Source organism: Scleropages formosus, chromosome 7 (genome assembly GCF_900964775.1).
Source record: "Scleropages formosus chromosome 7, fSclFor1.1, whole genome shotgun sequence".
Classification (NCBI taxonomy): Eukaryota; Metazoa; Chordata; class Actinopteri; order Osteoglossiformes; family Osteoglossidae; genus Scleropages; species Scleropages formosus.
In genome coordinates this window covers 2,343,651-2,358,077 of record NC_041812.1, presented here as the reverse complement: position 1 = coordinate 2,358,077, position 14,427 = coordinate 2,343,651, and the positions used below count along the sequence as shown (strand labels likewise).

General features: G+C 48.2%; 1 protein-coding gene across 7 annotated transcripts in view; it reads right to left on the bottom strand.

The window, feature by feature from the left end:
• Positions 1–2,372: 2,372 nt before the first annotated feature.
• Positions 2,373–14,427, bottom strand: part of LOC108928010 (receptor-type tyrosine-protein phosphatase mu) — a 154,451-nt gene continuing 142,396 nt past the window's right edge. For all 7 annotated transcript variants that reach the window (XM_018741734.2, XM_018741737.2, XM_018741735.2 and 4 more), the window contains 10 exons: positions 13,879–13,995; positions 11,507–11,661; positions 11,224–11,359; positions 9,485–9,634; positions 8,994–9,167; positions 7,817–7,948; positions 6,482–6,607; positions 6,037–6,200; positions 3,127–3,262; positions 2,373–2,730 (listed from right to left, as the gene is read on the bottom strand). In XM_018741734.2, coding sequence (XP_018597250.1) covers positions 2,677–2,730; positions 3,127–3,262; positions 6,037–6,200; positions 6,482–6,607; positions 7,817–7,948; positions 8,994–9,167; positions 9,485–9,634; positions 11,224–11,359; positions 11,507–11,661; positions 13,879–13,995 — 1,344 coding nt within the window. In that variant the 3' untranslated portion in view covers positions 2,373–2,676. The remainder of the gene's footprint in view (positions 2,731–3,126; positions 3,263–6,036; positions 6,201–6,481; positions 6,608–7,816; positions 7,949–8,993; positions 9,168–9,484; positions 9,635–11,223; positions 11,360–11,506; positions 11,662–13,878; positions 13,996–14,427) is intronic.

The following is a 14,427-nucleotide window of genomic DNA, read 5'->3' as shown; positions in this document are numbered from 1 at the left end:
AATGAGAGAACTGACATTATGGGGAATCGCAGCGAACCACCAGCTGCTCGTTGTGCATTTACACTGTTCAGTTAGTAACGCTGGAAAAATGTGCGTCCACACTGCTGTCGATAAGCATTTTGCATCCTCCCCGATAGCCGGTTACCTTCAAGATGAACTTTAAAAGGGCATCAGTACGTGTGACATTTGCACAGTATGTATATGCGGTATGGTAGTACAGGTGATGAATTTACACACACACACACACACACACACACCACTGGCTGAAACTGCTTATCCTGAGCAGGATTGCGGCGAACCGGAGCCAAACCCGGCAACACGGGGTGCAGGGCTGGAGGGGGAAGGGACACACCCAGGACGGGACGCCAGTCCATTGCAAGGCACCCCAAACGGGACTCGAACCCCAGACCCACCAGAGAGCAGACAGAGGCCAAACCCGCTGCACCACCACGCCCCTCCCGAGTGATGAACTCTCCTTTTATTTTCTTCGCAGCTGCACTCCAAAGTGTAATGGACTAAATTAACATCTAGATTTGTTTGGCTGATCACCCGTTCGGTTTAAGAGTTTACCTTCTGTGCCGACATGGGCCGATGCTGGTCACCTGTAGACGATAAAAGCAGCAATGAAAGTGTGATGGAAACTTCCACCTGCTTACGATGGAAAAATTAACCGGAGAAAAAGAGTTATAACCGAGCAGAAGAGGGGCTAGACCAGGGCCAGCGGGTAGTGTGCCGGTTACAGCCATCTTGCCTTTTGCTCAGAAGACTTGGGTTCGAATCGTGCCGCGATAACCTGACTCGACTCGACGCGGGAAATCCACTGCGCTGCATAAATAAATAAATCATCGCAAGTTGCTCTGGTGAAGAGTGTCAGACAAAATAATGGCGCACAAACTTCAAAAGGAGCGTGAGGCGTTTACAAGATGACAAACATTAATATGGCAGCACCATCTCTACTGTGTTACATGAACATCCATCTGTCTCAATAGGCAGATCTGTCACTGTAATGTGCTCCTTCATAACTACGTTTTCAATAGACACATTTCTCGACAGATGCGCAATCTCCATTTCCACATGATTTAATAAGGAAAGATGCAGCTTAAGGCTTCGGCATATCTGCATGAAAAATGAAGACGCATGAGGATTAACGACAGGAAGGAATTTAATTGTGTTCCACTTCTCCGCAGCTTTGTAGGAGAGACGAGGAGAACGCGTGGACGGGGAGACGTCCTCAAAGCGGTGTCCTCCGGTGGCGCAGGAGCTTCAGCAGGGGAGTCTACTGTAATACAGCATTCAGTTAGTGCACTTCCAGTTATTAAAAAATGATTAATCACTGGCTCTGCATCTAAATGAGGGAGAAAATGCAGCTTCGGTGCAGGAGACCGGCGACATTAATCTGTTCTTCAGGATTTCCATCGTTCTAACAGTTCACTTAGCATTAATAAATTCCACCGCAGGGGGACTGCCCACCGAGTCCTCCTGGTGTCACAAGTTGGACGGCTGTTATTAAACGTTACGGTGCATTACGTTCACCCGTCGCGTAACACGAACGTCATGTGTTTAAATTGCTTTAGAAATTAGCGTGTTTGACAACTTCACTGCTGACTTTTGACACCCATCGTCAAGAAAAATTAATATTTGTCTGCACATTTATGGGATTACATAAAGACATACAGTATTTCTATGGAAAACTGTGATATTTAAAATATTTTTATTGAGGAAATAAAATACAAACACCAAATTTGGCAGATATATATATATATGCGCATTTGTAAACTGGACTTATTTCATACAAGATAAACAGAAGGCTAACTATTTCATCTGTTCAACAAATCAAACCAAAACATGATTGTCACTCAATGTGCTTCACAAAAAAGATACTCTGAATGAATAAATAATCTACAGAACTTTACAATATAAACAAATGTCAACAAAAAGGGAGTGTAAAGAAACGAGCTTTGGATCCATGGATGAGACATCATGATGTATGTTGTGCGTGGACTGCGTCAACGCGCCCTCCTCCCATACCACTGGACTCGTATCAATTAAAGCACGACACAGAAACATCTAGGATTTGGATTTTTGACATGGCAGCAACCATCAGGTACGCCACACCGCTTTTGCGTGAGCAAAACGCCATTACAAAGTAGAAAATGGACATATGCACATTACACTACATTACATTCCCCACAAAAAAAAAAATAAAAACAAGAAGAAACTGAATTTAGGCATCATCATCATCTGACCGGGATAAGTTTGACAGCCAAAGGGTCTCGGGCAGGAATTCTGGGAACGGACGAGTCGGACGAAGGACTGGTTAAATACGTCACTGTGCTCACACTTCGCTCCAGCGGTTTTACGTGGGTGGGTGGGTGGGTGGGACATTTGGGGGTAGGTGGGGGAGGGAGGTTGCTGCAGGACACAGGATTGTGGACACCTCTCTCCTGCTGAACGTATGGAAAGAAGGAAACAGCGCTGCGCAGACAGGAGGTCGGGTGAGCGGGTCCAGTGTCCGATCCCTCCAGCAAACCGTCAGGGGACGCGATGAAGCGAATCACATGAGTCACACGAGTCGCACGGCCCTCACAGACACCCAGCACCCAAAGCGGTGTCTCTCTGTCTGTCTCTGTCCGTGTCTGTGTCTCTGTACAGGCGTGGGGGTCTTTAAAGGGGAGGTTAGCCGGAATTCAGGTATTCCAAAGCCACTTCGTAGCAGAACTTGTACTGTTCCTACAGAACAAAACAAGGAAAGAAAGCACTGAGAGGCTGGCAGGGACGCACAACAATGCACGCGCTTCCACACACACTGATGGCACAAATCATTTATGTTACTAGTGTAATTTATGAGCGATCGATGCCTTTCCCCCATGCTTCCCATGTCGTGACCTTGGAAGTGACAGTTTCATGCAGTCACTTTTACCCCAATCCATTCAGTCAAAAAACATGGATTACGATGACGCATCAGTGGTACACCAGCCCAGGCGTCCCTACAACATGAAATGAGCGCCACGTCTGGCTGGACGGATGGTCATACGGAGGAGGAGAGCAGCGGAGCGCCGGGCGGACAGAGCGGTCACAGCAGTGGTCATAAGCAGCGGTCACAAGCAGCGGTCACAGCGACCCTACCAGTAAGTCCACCATATTTGGCTTGTTGTTCCTCAGTGTCTTCACCGCGTGGAACACGTCCACCGACCGCTGGTGGCGGAGCATCTCGCACACTATGCTGATTGCACAGAAGCTTCCGCTGCGACCGCCGCCATTCCTGTCACGGAGACGAGGGAAAGGGAGGTCAGAGGTGACGAGATGAAGCCGGAGCAACGCACGGCGGACGCTAGCCGCAGCTTCACGCGTGGCTTCCCGAAGCTGCGGTTCGCACGGAGACCCACAAGAACAGGGGACCCGCCAGCTGGGGTCGGTACGAACCGCACCCTGGGGCGGCCACACGAGAAGCGGTCGCCATTCCAGGGAACTGCCGGCGGCGCACCCTGTTGCTCAGCTCCACGGACTACCGATCTCATCAAAGGAGCCGGTGTCTCCGGCAGACAGTCGAGCGTCTCCCAGACACGGCCTTTGGAGTTACACTTCTGTCAGATGTGCCTGGAGCCGAGCGCTTCACTCATAAATTGGTTGCACTTTCTATTACTTTCCTACTCTATTGCAATTTCTTATAAAACACCAACTTTGAACTTTCGCTACTGACAGCAAGATGAAAACTGAGCTAAAAAACCTGCAAAGTGCTTTAAAAATAAAATCATTTGTTTTGCCCATGCATTGACTTTTATTTGAGATCGAATTTATTGTCTTTAGATGAGAGCGATTTCATTTGGAACGTTGCCCTGGAAACACCCAAGTAGCAGTAAAACAAATTAAAGGTGTCAGTTCTGACTGCTGAGATGCTAACAATTAAATACAGGGGTAAAGAGAGGAAAACTCTGCTTTCTAATACTGCTTCTTTTGTCCTTTGTGCTGCAGAAGTGACTGGTTACATGGCCATGAAGGAGAAAAAAATCAGCATGAATGGTTTCTAAATTAAAGTTAATGACATTGACAAAAAAAATATACATATATATATTTTTTAAACACACACACAGACAGAGACTATCTGAAACCGCTCGTCTTGAGCGGGGTCGCGGTGAACCGGAGCCAAACCCGGCAACACAGGGCACAAGGCTGGAGGGGGAGGGGACACACCCCGGACAGGACGTCAGTCTGTCGCAAGGCACCCCAAGCGGGACTCGAACCCCAGACCCACCAGAGAGCAGGACCCGGGCAAACCTGCTGCGCCACTGCGCGCCCCCTAAATAAATAAATAAATACATAGAATTTTTTTTTAAACCAAAGTTTAAATTTCCTTTTTGGGGCCACTATTACGAAAACCACTGGTCAGGTATGTACAGCTGTACTGTGAATATTATTACGTATCAGCTCTGTTTCCTTCTGCTCGATTTCTCTGCTTGGAGCTGCACGGAGGAGCCTGGAGGCCCAAGTAATGTCCACATGTCAGCTACAGATGGCGCTGCTCCACTGGTTATGGCGCTGCGTCTCGAAGAAGCTCGTTGTAGAGGAGCGGCGCTGCACCGTTGCGCAATAGGAGCCTTATAAATCCCGCAATCGGCGGATGACTTGGTGGCAAAATGTTTTCCGAGAGGCGTGTCCGTCGGTCTGTCGGCTGACCTCCGCCGATGGAAAGCACCGCTTCCGGAGCAGAGACGCAGCTCGCGCACCATCGGTGCTGTCGGTGGCCGAGCGAATTCGCTGGACGACCGAGTCGGTTTGTAGGGAAGAACCGTTTGGGAAGAAATGCCCACTTGTCCTTGGGAGAGAAGCTGTGCCGGCGTGTGCCCCGATGCTCTTGCTTTGCGCGCATCTTCCTCGCAGCTCTTCTTTGCGTTGGCAGGAAAACATGCCAACATGTTTACACGAGGCCGCTGCCAGTTCGCCAAGCAAACAAAAACAACGGTGTAGAGCAGGTCGACGTTACGAGAGAGCGAGACGGAGCTCGTGTTGGGGTGGAGTCGGGACGAGAGGAGCGTCGGGCGCAGCCAGGCCTGGAGTCCCACTAACCCGTCCGCGTACCCGTCCTCTTCTGGCACCGACAGGAAGTGGCTGCAAAGGACAGGGGAGCCGCAGGAAGTGGGGGGCAGTCTGGTGTGAAGGTGCCGCTATAGGGGAAGTTGCCGCCAAGGTAAGTGACGCACTTTCCAGTGAGCCGGATAACCTTCAGCTGTGTCAAAGAGCCCCCCACACTACTGCTCGCCCGCCTACAAGATATATACGCGTTTACTCGCTTTCGGGCTCAAAAGAAACGGCTCCGTCCTCTGCCTGGAGTGAAAACAGATGTTAAATATTGAGATGCGCATCTATATTTCATAAGCGGACAACTTGTGCAACTTGATGCAAAATAATGTCATTGCCAGCACACGGATATTCTCTGATATTTATTGGACAGAAAAAGTTGCCATTTTCTCGGTGATGAATGCAGCCAAAGCTGAAGGCAACGCTGGTGCCCTCCATAAATCCAGAGGCCCACAGAGATGTCCTGGTGTTTAAAGTTAATATCTGCTGAAGGACAGGACGAAAGGCGTTGAGTCGGGGGGGGGGATGGGGGGTGGGGGGTGCCTGGGTTATTAATGATGCCCTGCCACAGCGCTGAGCTGGAGCGACTACAATGAAACCCCTCTATTCTTGAGGCGAGCGGTGCTTTTTAAAAAATAAAAAAACACTCAAGTCTGTGAAAACTGCGCAAATTTGAAATGACTGCTACGTTTTAAAAACTTCTGACATGTTTTCACCGCTTTCTGTTTTTAACTTTTGTTATAGGACTTAGAAGCACAACGCGTGATATGCTTTTCCAATCAGAATTGCGACGATGAAAGAAATGAACCCATTAGGGGCTGACATTTCTTACGTTCCCGTGGTTCCCTCTGAAAGACCGCGTACCGTAAACCAGGCGGGACGGAACCACACGACCGCACGCCGACCGCTTCATTTTGACCCGCGTCCTGCAGAACCACGTGACGTGGACAGGCTACTTACAGACAGTGCACCACGGTGCGGCCCTCCCCTCCGTCGTACTCCTCCTGCCACTTCTCCACCTGGCGGATGAGCTTGAGGAAGGAGCGCTTGGAGACGGGCGTGTCCCGGTACATGGGCCAGCCGAGGAACTGGAACTGCTGGACCATGCGGTAACCGTCCTGGGGCTGGACGGCCCGTGCAAGCACATAGACGGAGACACGCACACAGACGGCGAGTGTGAGCAGATGAGAAGCGCACACACACACCCGCAGAGGAGCGAGGATCCTCCATTAGGGTTCTTGTTTCCATGAGGACGGAACATCGGACCGTGAAAAGTGCCAAAAATAGCGCTGACACTCTGAGGTGCCGCTTAAAGGCAGGAGGGACATTATGGAAGGTAACTGTGCTCGGTACGAATAAAAGTGTCCCCGATGATAAGTGCCCCCGCTCCCTCGCCACCCCTTACCCGCGCTGCGTTGTAGATGCGGAATATTCTGCTGATAATGTCCTCCTCCAAGTCGGCCGACACAAACTCCACCTGGATGGGTCCATGCCGATGAATGCCGTTCTCCGGCCAGTACTGAGGACACAGCTGCAGGTGGAAAACCAGCATGAGTTTAAAAAAGAAAGAAAGAAAGAAAGAAAGAAAAAACCCCACCAGCCTGTAAAGACATTTATAGGAATCACACACGTGACACAGAGCCAGAGCCAAAAACACAGGGCCGCAATTCTAGCGCATTTATGTATTGTTAAAGATGAGAAAATAAATTGTGTATCTCCATTATCCCTTGAGAACGAACAGATTGTGTTGCTTTTTTTTGGGGTTAGGTGGTACATGATTCACTTGTTTTTTGGCTTGTTTTCTTTTCACTCAGTTTCACTGACTCGCTTCCGGAACATTCCTATGAGACCTTAGACCTCGGCTCTCGGGAGTTCCCTGGAACGGGAGAGAGGTAGAAACTTCTGCCTGTTTTCTGCTGCGCGGAGCCTTTCTTGCAAGTATCAATGCGAACACACACACACACACACACACACACACACACACACACACACACACACACACGAGATATACACGCGCGAAGGCAAACGCGCCTTAATTGGAGCGCCCGGGTTTAACAGGCTGCTCCTTTCGGGACGGAGCAATGTTGACGCAGAGCTTCTGCGGCTCCCTCCACCTGGCGTCCCGGCTACAGTCGGAATACGGGATGAAAGGGCCGGCCGGCAACTCCAGGAGAGGCGCCGAGGGGAAAAGGCGCGCACAGTCCGCTTTGATCCCCAGGTATTTTGACAGGGCTGCGGGCAGCAGCTTCCACAGCCCACTTCACACAGATCCTACCTTTACTCGAGTCTGTTTCACACGCTGTCCATATCCTCAAGTTCACGTTGCACAGAGTACACATCGCAGAGTTCATTTCGCACACTGTACTAATTCCAGAGTGAAATTCACACGGCGTTAAAATGCTGGAGTTCCTCTCCGGGTGTTCGCCCTACAGTTAAACAAAGTCCTTTTCCTGGAGTTCTTTTCGTTTATTTCACACACTCCACACCCCTGGAGCCTCTTGCCAGTGTCCTTTGTCTGGAGTAAATTCTTCACTGTCCTTTATCCAAACACACACTGGAAATACTGTCTTCGTCCACCGAGTTACTGTACACAATGTCCTTTCCTCGTACTTCAGCGACCCAGCAGCCTTTTCCTGGAGCAAGGGCTGCCGCTTCTTTCAGAGCTTACAGTCTTTCTCCTGCAACACATTTTTCCACACACACACAGTTAGTGTCTGCTAAGTCCATCGTCCATGCTTACCTGGGCTGGATCCACATCATTTAGCATAACGATGGATGTACAGTGGTAGTCTAACACCAGCCTCCAGAAGTCTTTCACTGTGTTTGGCAATGGATGCTGGGTAACTATGAACGCGGATGGTTGCTTATAACTCTGTAAGAAAAAAACAAAACATATAACGTTTACAAGCATGAAGAAAAAATGCTGAGAAACTTCAGGGGTGTCAAGCAGATACTGATCTCACTGACATGGATATTTACACTGATGGACGGATGGCTCTTTAAATATTTACATGAATATTAAGAGTGTATACAAACTACTTCCTTATTACACAAAAGACAACCACAGAGCATTATGAATAACAGAAAAATTTCAGCAAAATCACCTAAATATGGGTTCCGTTTTTGTATGTCACTGTAATCTATTTTTGAATAGCTTCAAATCAATACATACTGCAATTACGGTAAGATTACCACGAAGGGAAACAAACACCTATGTCGTACTGCATGGGCTTTAGCTTAGACTGAAATTCTCACAAAAATGCTGACGGCTAACGGTAAAAGAGACGAGCCATTTATAAACCAACACGTAATCACATAATGTACTTGGACTCCTTCATGGAAGAACCGGATAGCCTTCATTTCATTGGAAAAGAGCTACAGACTTACTGTGAATGACTAATAACCCGCAGACCACTTGAAACCTTTTTAACAGACTGAAGTCTTCAGGATGTGGACGACTTAACGTTCCTAATACTAAAAATATACGGAATATTATTTATTGTCTGTAGAAACAGGTAGTCCCAGGGGGAACACTCCTTCGCGCAGCTAGGAAACACACGTTTGCCTGCTTTCTGACATGTCCTGCCAGTAGAATTACTATGTTTTGCGGTAGCTGCCTTGCTGCACAAATGAGCAAAATTACAGCCTGAGCAAGGCACTTTAAATGAAGGTGTATGCTATGCAAATGTGCTGCAATGTGATGTACAGTGATTTACTGTTTAATGAGGAGCTACGTCTTGCGTCCTTGTGCTCGAAAGTACCGGTAAACATTTGTTTATTCTGCCAGGCACTGTGAAGAATTGTGTTCCACAGCTAAAAGGCAGCAGAAGCAGTTCCGGAATACTCCGTTCGACACGCAGGGAGGACCGTGCCCACGAAACCCCCCTCTCTCCGGAGATGTGTCCTGCGCCACCTACGTCCATGAGCGCTGCATTGATGTAGTTGCTGCTCTCGCCGTCAATGGTGATGAGAAAGGGCAGGCAACGGTCGGGTGGCAGCACGTCCATACAGCGGTTTTTCTCATGGTTCCTGGGTAACAGGGCGATGCTGCAGTCCTCCACCCGCAGAGTGGGGGTCACCATGTTCAGCGTCTGGTTGAGAGGAGCGCACACACAGACCTTTAAGATCCACACTGGGCCACATGGGTAAACATGCAAGGAAGAGGAAGCAAGTCACAAAAACTCTTTTGCAGGGTCTGAAGAAAGGCTCTAAGGAAGACTCAACGCTGCACCCAGGTGCACATCAGTGCGTCGATCAAGAGCAACACACAAGGCAACAAGGGAATTTTCCGCTTCGTAGAAAAATGCAGACGTCGCTAATTTCCGGAAGCGCGACATGGCCGTAAGCAGCACATCTGCGCTTTTCCGCGGTGTTTCCCGGCAGAAAAAAGTGGTAGAGAAGCGCTTACTCGGAACTCCTCTTTGATCTGGCTGGAGTTGGTCTGGGGGTCCAAGCGGTTCATGTCGTAGTAGACTGAGCGCAGCTGGCTGGCAGGAATGGTGGTGTCTCCGCAGAGGCAGGCCTCGAGGATGGCGTCGTGGATGAAGACATACTGCTCCTAAGAGTGGGGTAGCAATCGGGGAACACTTTAACATCCATTAAGTCCACGGCTTGCTGACGAGCACACGTAGTTGAGGGCTGCGCCCCTAACCTGCCCACGGTGACTCTCACGTCCACTGAGAACGCTGATCCTTACTGCTCGCTGAAACACCGGTGCATCTCAACTATGTGGCAATCGGCAAAACGGCTCTAAATTACAGCCACTAATTTCAGACTAATTTATGTTTTGTCGTTTCGACTGAACCCTTAACCCCTGATGGACTGAAACAGTGGCACGGAGACCAAAGAAAGACAACTCTAGAAGTTTTAAGTTGTTCAGACCGGACGCTGGAGACTGACATGGTGCAGAAACCTGGATTTAAAACCAAGGTCATGTTTTCACCCAAAAAAGAAAAGATGACCGGTGACCGAGCACATGATGCTCTCAATATCAGGGCACCATTGTTATGCGATACGAGCTAGTTATACTCAACAGTCATTAAAAGGTTGCTGTCTCTTGTGAAAGCGACATTATGTTGACTTTACATTCCCAGATACAAGTAATCTAACAAGGCGGGTGGCTTGATGTAAATAATTTATGAAGTGACATTTCGAGAAGACCTTCCCCTGTCACTTTTCACTAATATCTCAGTCGGAGACGATCGAGGACTCAGGGGTAGACCTCAATTCTGTCAATTCATAAATAAAAACAGGAGATTTCAGCGATACCCCTTGACCGCAGAGTGCCAACGTAATGCTCTCCCGTCAAGTGGAATGACCACCCGTAGCACTTTGCCTATCCCAAGGTGATTATGAAAAGTCATAGTTCACAACTGAGGGCAGATACAAAACCGGAACGCCACGAATTATCTGGCTCCAATTAACAGGGACGAATAAACAAAGGTTAACAAAGCACCTGCAGGCAAACAGGCTGCGCCGAGCAAAAGGAAACGTCTTCAAGGGGAACGGCGCTCAGAAGGTCACTGAATCTCCAGAAAATAATTCAGAGCAACATTTGGTCTCCTGCTATCCGGGCCTGCTTCAGCCCAAATCTATGAAACATTTAGCCATTAAATGCAATGGTGCTTGTGATTTAAAAGAAATTGCTGTGAAATGATGCATTCATTGACACTATAGCTCCCAGATGGTTCCCGTGCACAACTGCAGCGCCTCGTGACACAATGGCGGCATAAAGCTGTCAGAGGCCACTAGAACGTACACGCCCCAGAATGTAATTACTTCGCTTTTTCTTTCTTTCTTGCTCTTTTGCTTTTGAAGGCACCTCTAATAATCACGCAAATAATCGGGGACACTTTTGACAGAACGCAGATTAATGGGTGTACTTGTAAAAAATTGAGAACAAACACCTCTCAAGTCACGGCATATTGATTTAAGTAGTACTCAGCAGTCATTTAAAGACAGAGCCTCTGGCTAAATGGTTAAATGATCTTGAATGACTGGGGGACCAGACTGAGGATGTACTTTAGGTAGCCAAATCTCTTTTTAACTGCTTTCATGTCCCCCCTCAAACATATCATTATGATTTTTTTATAGTCTCCTTCTGAGTCGTGTTGTCTGGTAACTGGGGCGATATGCATGGGCCACTACCTCCGTCTGAACCATGTTCACCCTCCTGGAGCGCAGCTCTCGCACGCAGTTGTAGATGTCCACTACACCCTCTCGTTCCGCCATGTCCAACATAATGTCAATCACAATGAAGCAGCCGGTCCGGCCTGCCCCAGCGCTGAGGGAGAAAGAGCAAAGTGTGGGATATAAACTATTATTACAAATGCAGGAAAACTCAGTTCATTCAACGCAGAGGTATCACACTGAGCACAACGGCGTCACCCTACAGAAGAGTGGAATTGTCTCGGGAGTGACGACCGCTCACCTGCAGTGAATCACCATGGGACCCGCGCTGGCCGGAGTTTTCGCCTTTACCCTCCTCACAAAGCCCAGCAGCCCCGTGGCGTGGTACGGCACGCCGTGATCCGGCCAGCCGGTGAAGTGGAACTGCCGGATCTCCCGGATCTCATGGGCTCCTCTCTGCAGAACAACGGACAGAGCTCCAGAAGGGGGAACCAATTCACTTGAACTAGGCAGCACAGCGCTTGGTCCACTGTTAGCATTTTGTTGTGATTATTTTAAATTAAAAAAAAAAAAGAAAAAAAAAAACACATTACTGTAAATTCCCTATTTATCGCCCCCATCCTAATTAACGCCCCCACCCAAACACAGACACACACACACACATTTTCTGAACCGCTTGTCCCATACGGGGTCGCGGGGAACCGGAGCCAACCCGGCAACACAGGGCGTAAGGTCAGAGGGGGAGGGGACACACCCAGGACGGGACGCCAGTCCGTCGCAAGGCACCCCAAGCATTTTGAAAATACCTGGTATTTATTTTTTTTGAGTAATCAGAAAAGAATGAAAAAAAACTTACTGGTACCAAGTTTTAAATCCCATTCTCTTCCGTAGTCCGTAACATGAAACAATCCACAAACACATTAATAACTATGTGAACACGTCAAACATTAACTTTTTAGGGAGAGAAATGATGATCAATTTCACTACCATATTACCTGTAATAAACGCCCCCCTTCTGGAAAATGTAATGCCCCCGGGGGCGTTAAATAGGGATTTAATGGTATTTTTTGACCAGCAACTCAATGTCCGTAACCCGATGGCTAATACAGAGCCAAGTCGGCAGGAGCAAACACAGGCACACACCCCCTCCGGTGTTCATGCCATAAGTCTCCTACTTATTTTCACTCATGGGGCCTCAGGATTCATTGGTTGACATCACATTTGCAGGAGACCACTATATGTCCCCCCACTGTCTGGGGTTCGAGTCCCGCTTGGGGTGCCTTGTGACAGACTGGCATCCCGTCTTGGGTGTGTCCCCTCCCCCTCCAGCCTTACGCCCTGTATTGCCGGGTTAGGCTCCGGTTTGCTGCGACCCCTCTTGGGACAAGTGGCTTCAGTCAATGTGTGTGTGAGTTCATCACCTGCATTACCATACTGTGTATACATACTGTGCAAACGTCACACGTACTGATGCCCTTTTAAAGTTCATCCTGTAGGTATCTGCACTAGGTGTGTGCACTATTTGTCCAACTCCATCCGCAGCTCTGCAGGTGCTTGGCCGAACATAGGTATCACGGCGATCGGTAAGCGCGAGAGGACCATAGCCATCTCCACCCACCACGCATCTCAACCGCAGGGCAGATGACAATTTACTTATGCCTCACTGGAGAGGCCATGATTAATGTTTTAAAGGGAAAGACAACAAAGAGCGAGGCAGTGCTCCGGGGGGGGGGCTTAGAGAAATTCCGAAGACCTCAATCGCCTACTCAAGTTAAGTTCAATACTGAGTTCCAGACAGAAGCCCCAGTGAAAGATTTCTGTAAATATGGGTTAGGTAATACCTTAGGCTGGAAAAGCAACATGGACTGGGAAAACCGTCCTTAGCGTAGGGTGACGGGGGAAACAAATACGAATGCAATGCTGCATGGAAACACACGTTAACGTGTAAAATTACAGTAGAGTAGAAGGGAACCGAGGCTCAGCGGTCAAAGCAGACAACCTGTCCCTGTTAGTGAAGATCACTCTCTCAGACACTTACTAGAAGAACAGCATCAGAGATGTTTGCGTGTTGTTTCATTATGTTATAGTGGGCTAATCTTTCCTTTTCAATTGACTTATTAGCAGAGATGAGCACAAACATGATACATATTTATAAACATAAACACCACAACACCTCTGTCTGCGATGAGAATTCAAGTAAGGCTGATTAGGACAGACAGCATAATGCTCCAGATAAATGTGATATCCACCCCTTTGCTGTACAGGAAGCATAGATGAAGCCCTGCTCTTGCTCATACGCAGTTTTAGCACATAACCTTTCAACTGCATCGTTACTCCTCCGGCGTTTCTACTAGTCATATTTTAATAGCTCCATATTCTGTTCTTTCCTCACTCTACGTGCCATTTGCCATTTTTGGTTGTGCTGAGAATTAATTTAGTTTTTCCTGGTTTATTATGTTGTTTTGAACTTTGATAAAGTCTATTACGGGGGGCCACTGGGACTTGAACCCTCAGTCTTGAGGTTGCAAGGCCACTAATCCTGATGCTGCCCCATCTCTTGTATCTCTAGGCTTTGACGGCCTTGACTCGACACCCAAGACTATGGTCGATGGGAGAACTCCTGCGAGGGTTTTTTTTTTGAGTCACTGGATGGGATGCAGGCCGCATCCTTACCTTTTCCACGGCAAAGGTCCGGATGACGTACTCGGACAGCAGCTGCGTCTCAATGAGAGTCACCTTCATGTCTCTGTAGATCTCCGTGTCATCAGGCCAATACTTGCAGCACTTCACCTGCAAGGTGGAAAACATCAGGATTTTGGACGTCTAAGAACCACAGGTACATCTCTCGCCAACATCCAACCACTCCTGGCTTGACGAAACATTTCGTGGTAGAGACCCGCTTCCTTCAAGTATGACAAATCTCCTTAAGACAAACACCTGATGCTTCCTGTCAAGTGTGAAACACTTGTCGTAGGCTCTGCTGTAAATAAACGGCTCTAATGAATTGCAGAGGCTCAGTCCTAGAAAGGTTCTAAGCAAAATGCAGCATGTCGCATGTCAGCGTGGTGAAGTACTCTGCTTACTGTTCGACTTACAACATATAACATACAGCCCTAAACTGGAGTACATGAGCCACTAGTTTCTTTACACCATGCCAAAAAAAAAGAAAAAAACATTTGTTTTATCAAATGGAGCTGTTACTTTGCTAATATAAATGGTAGG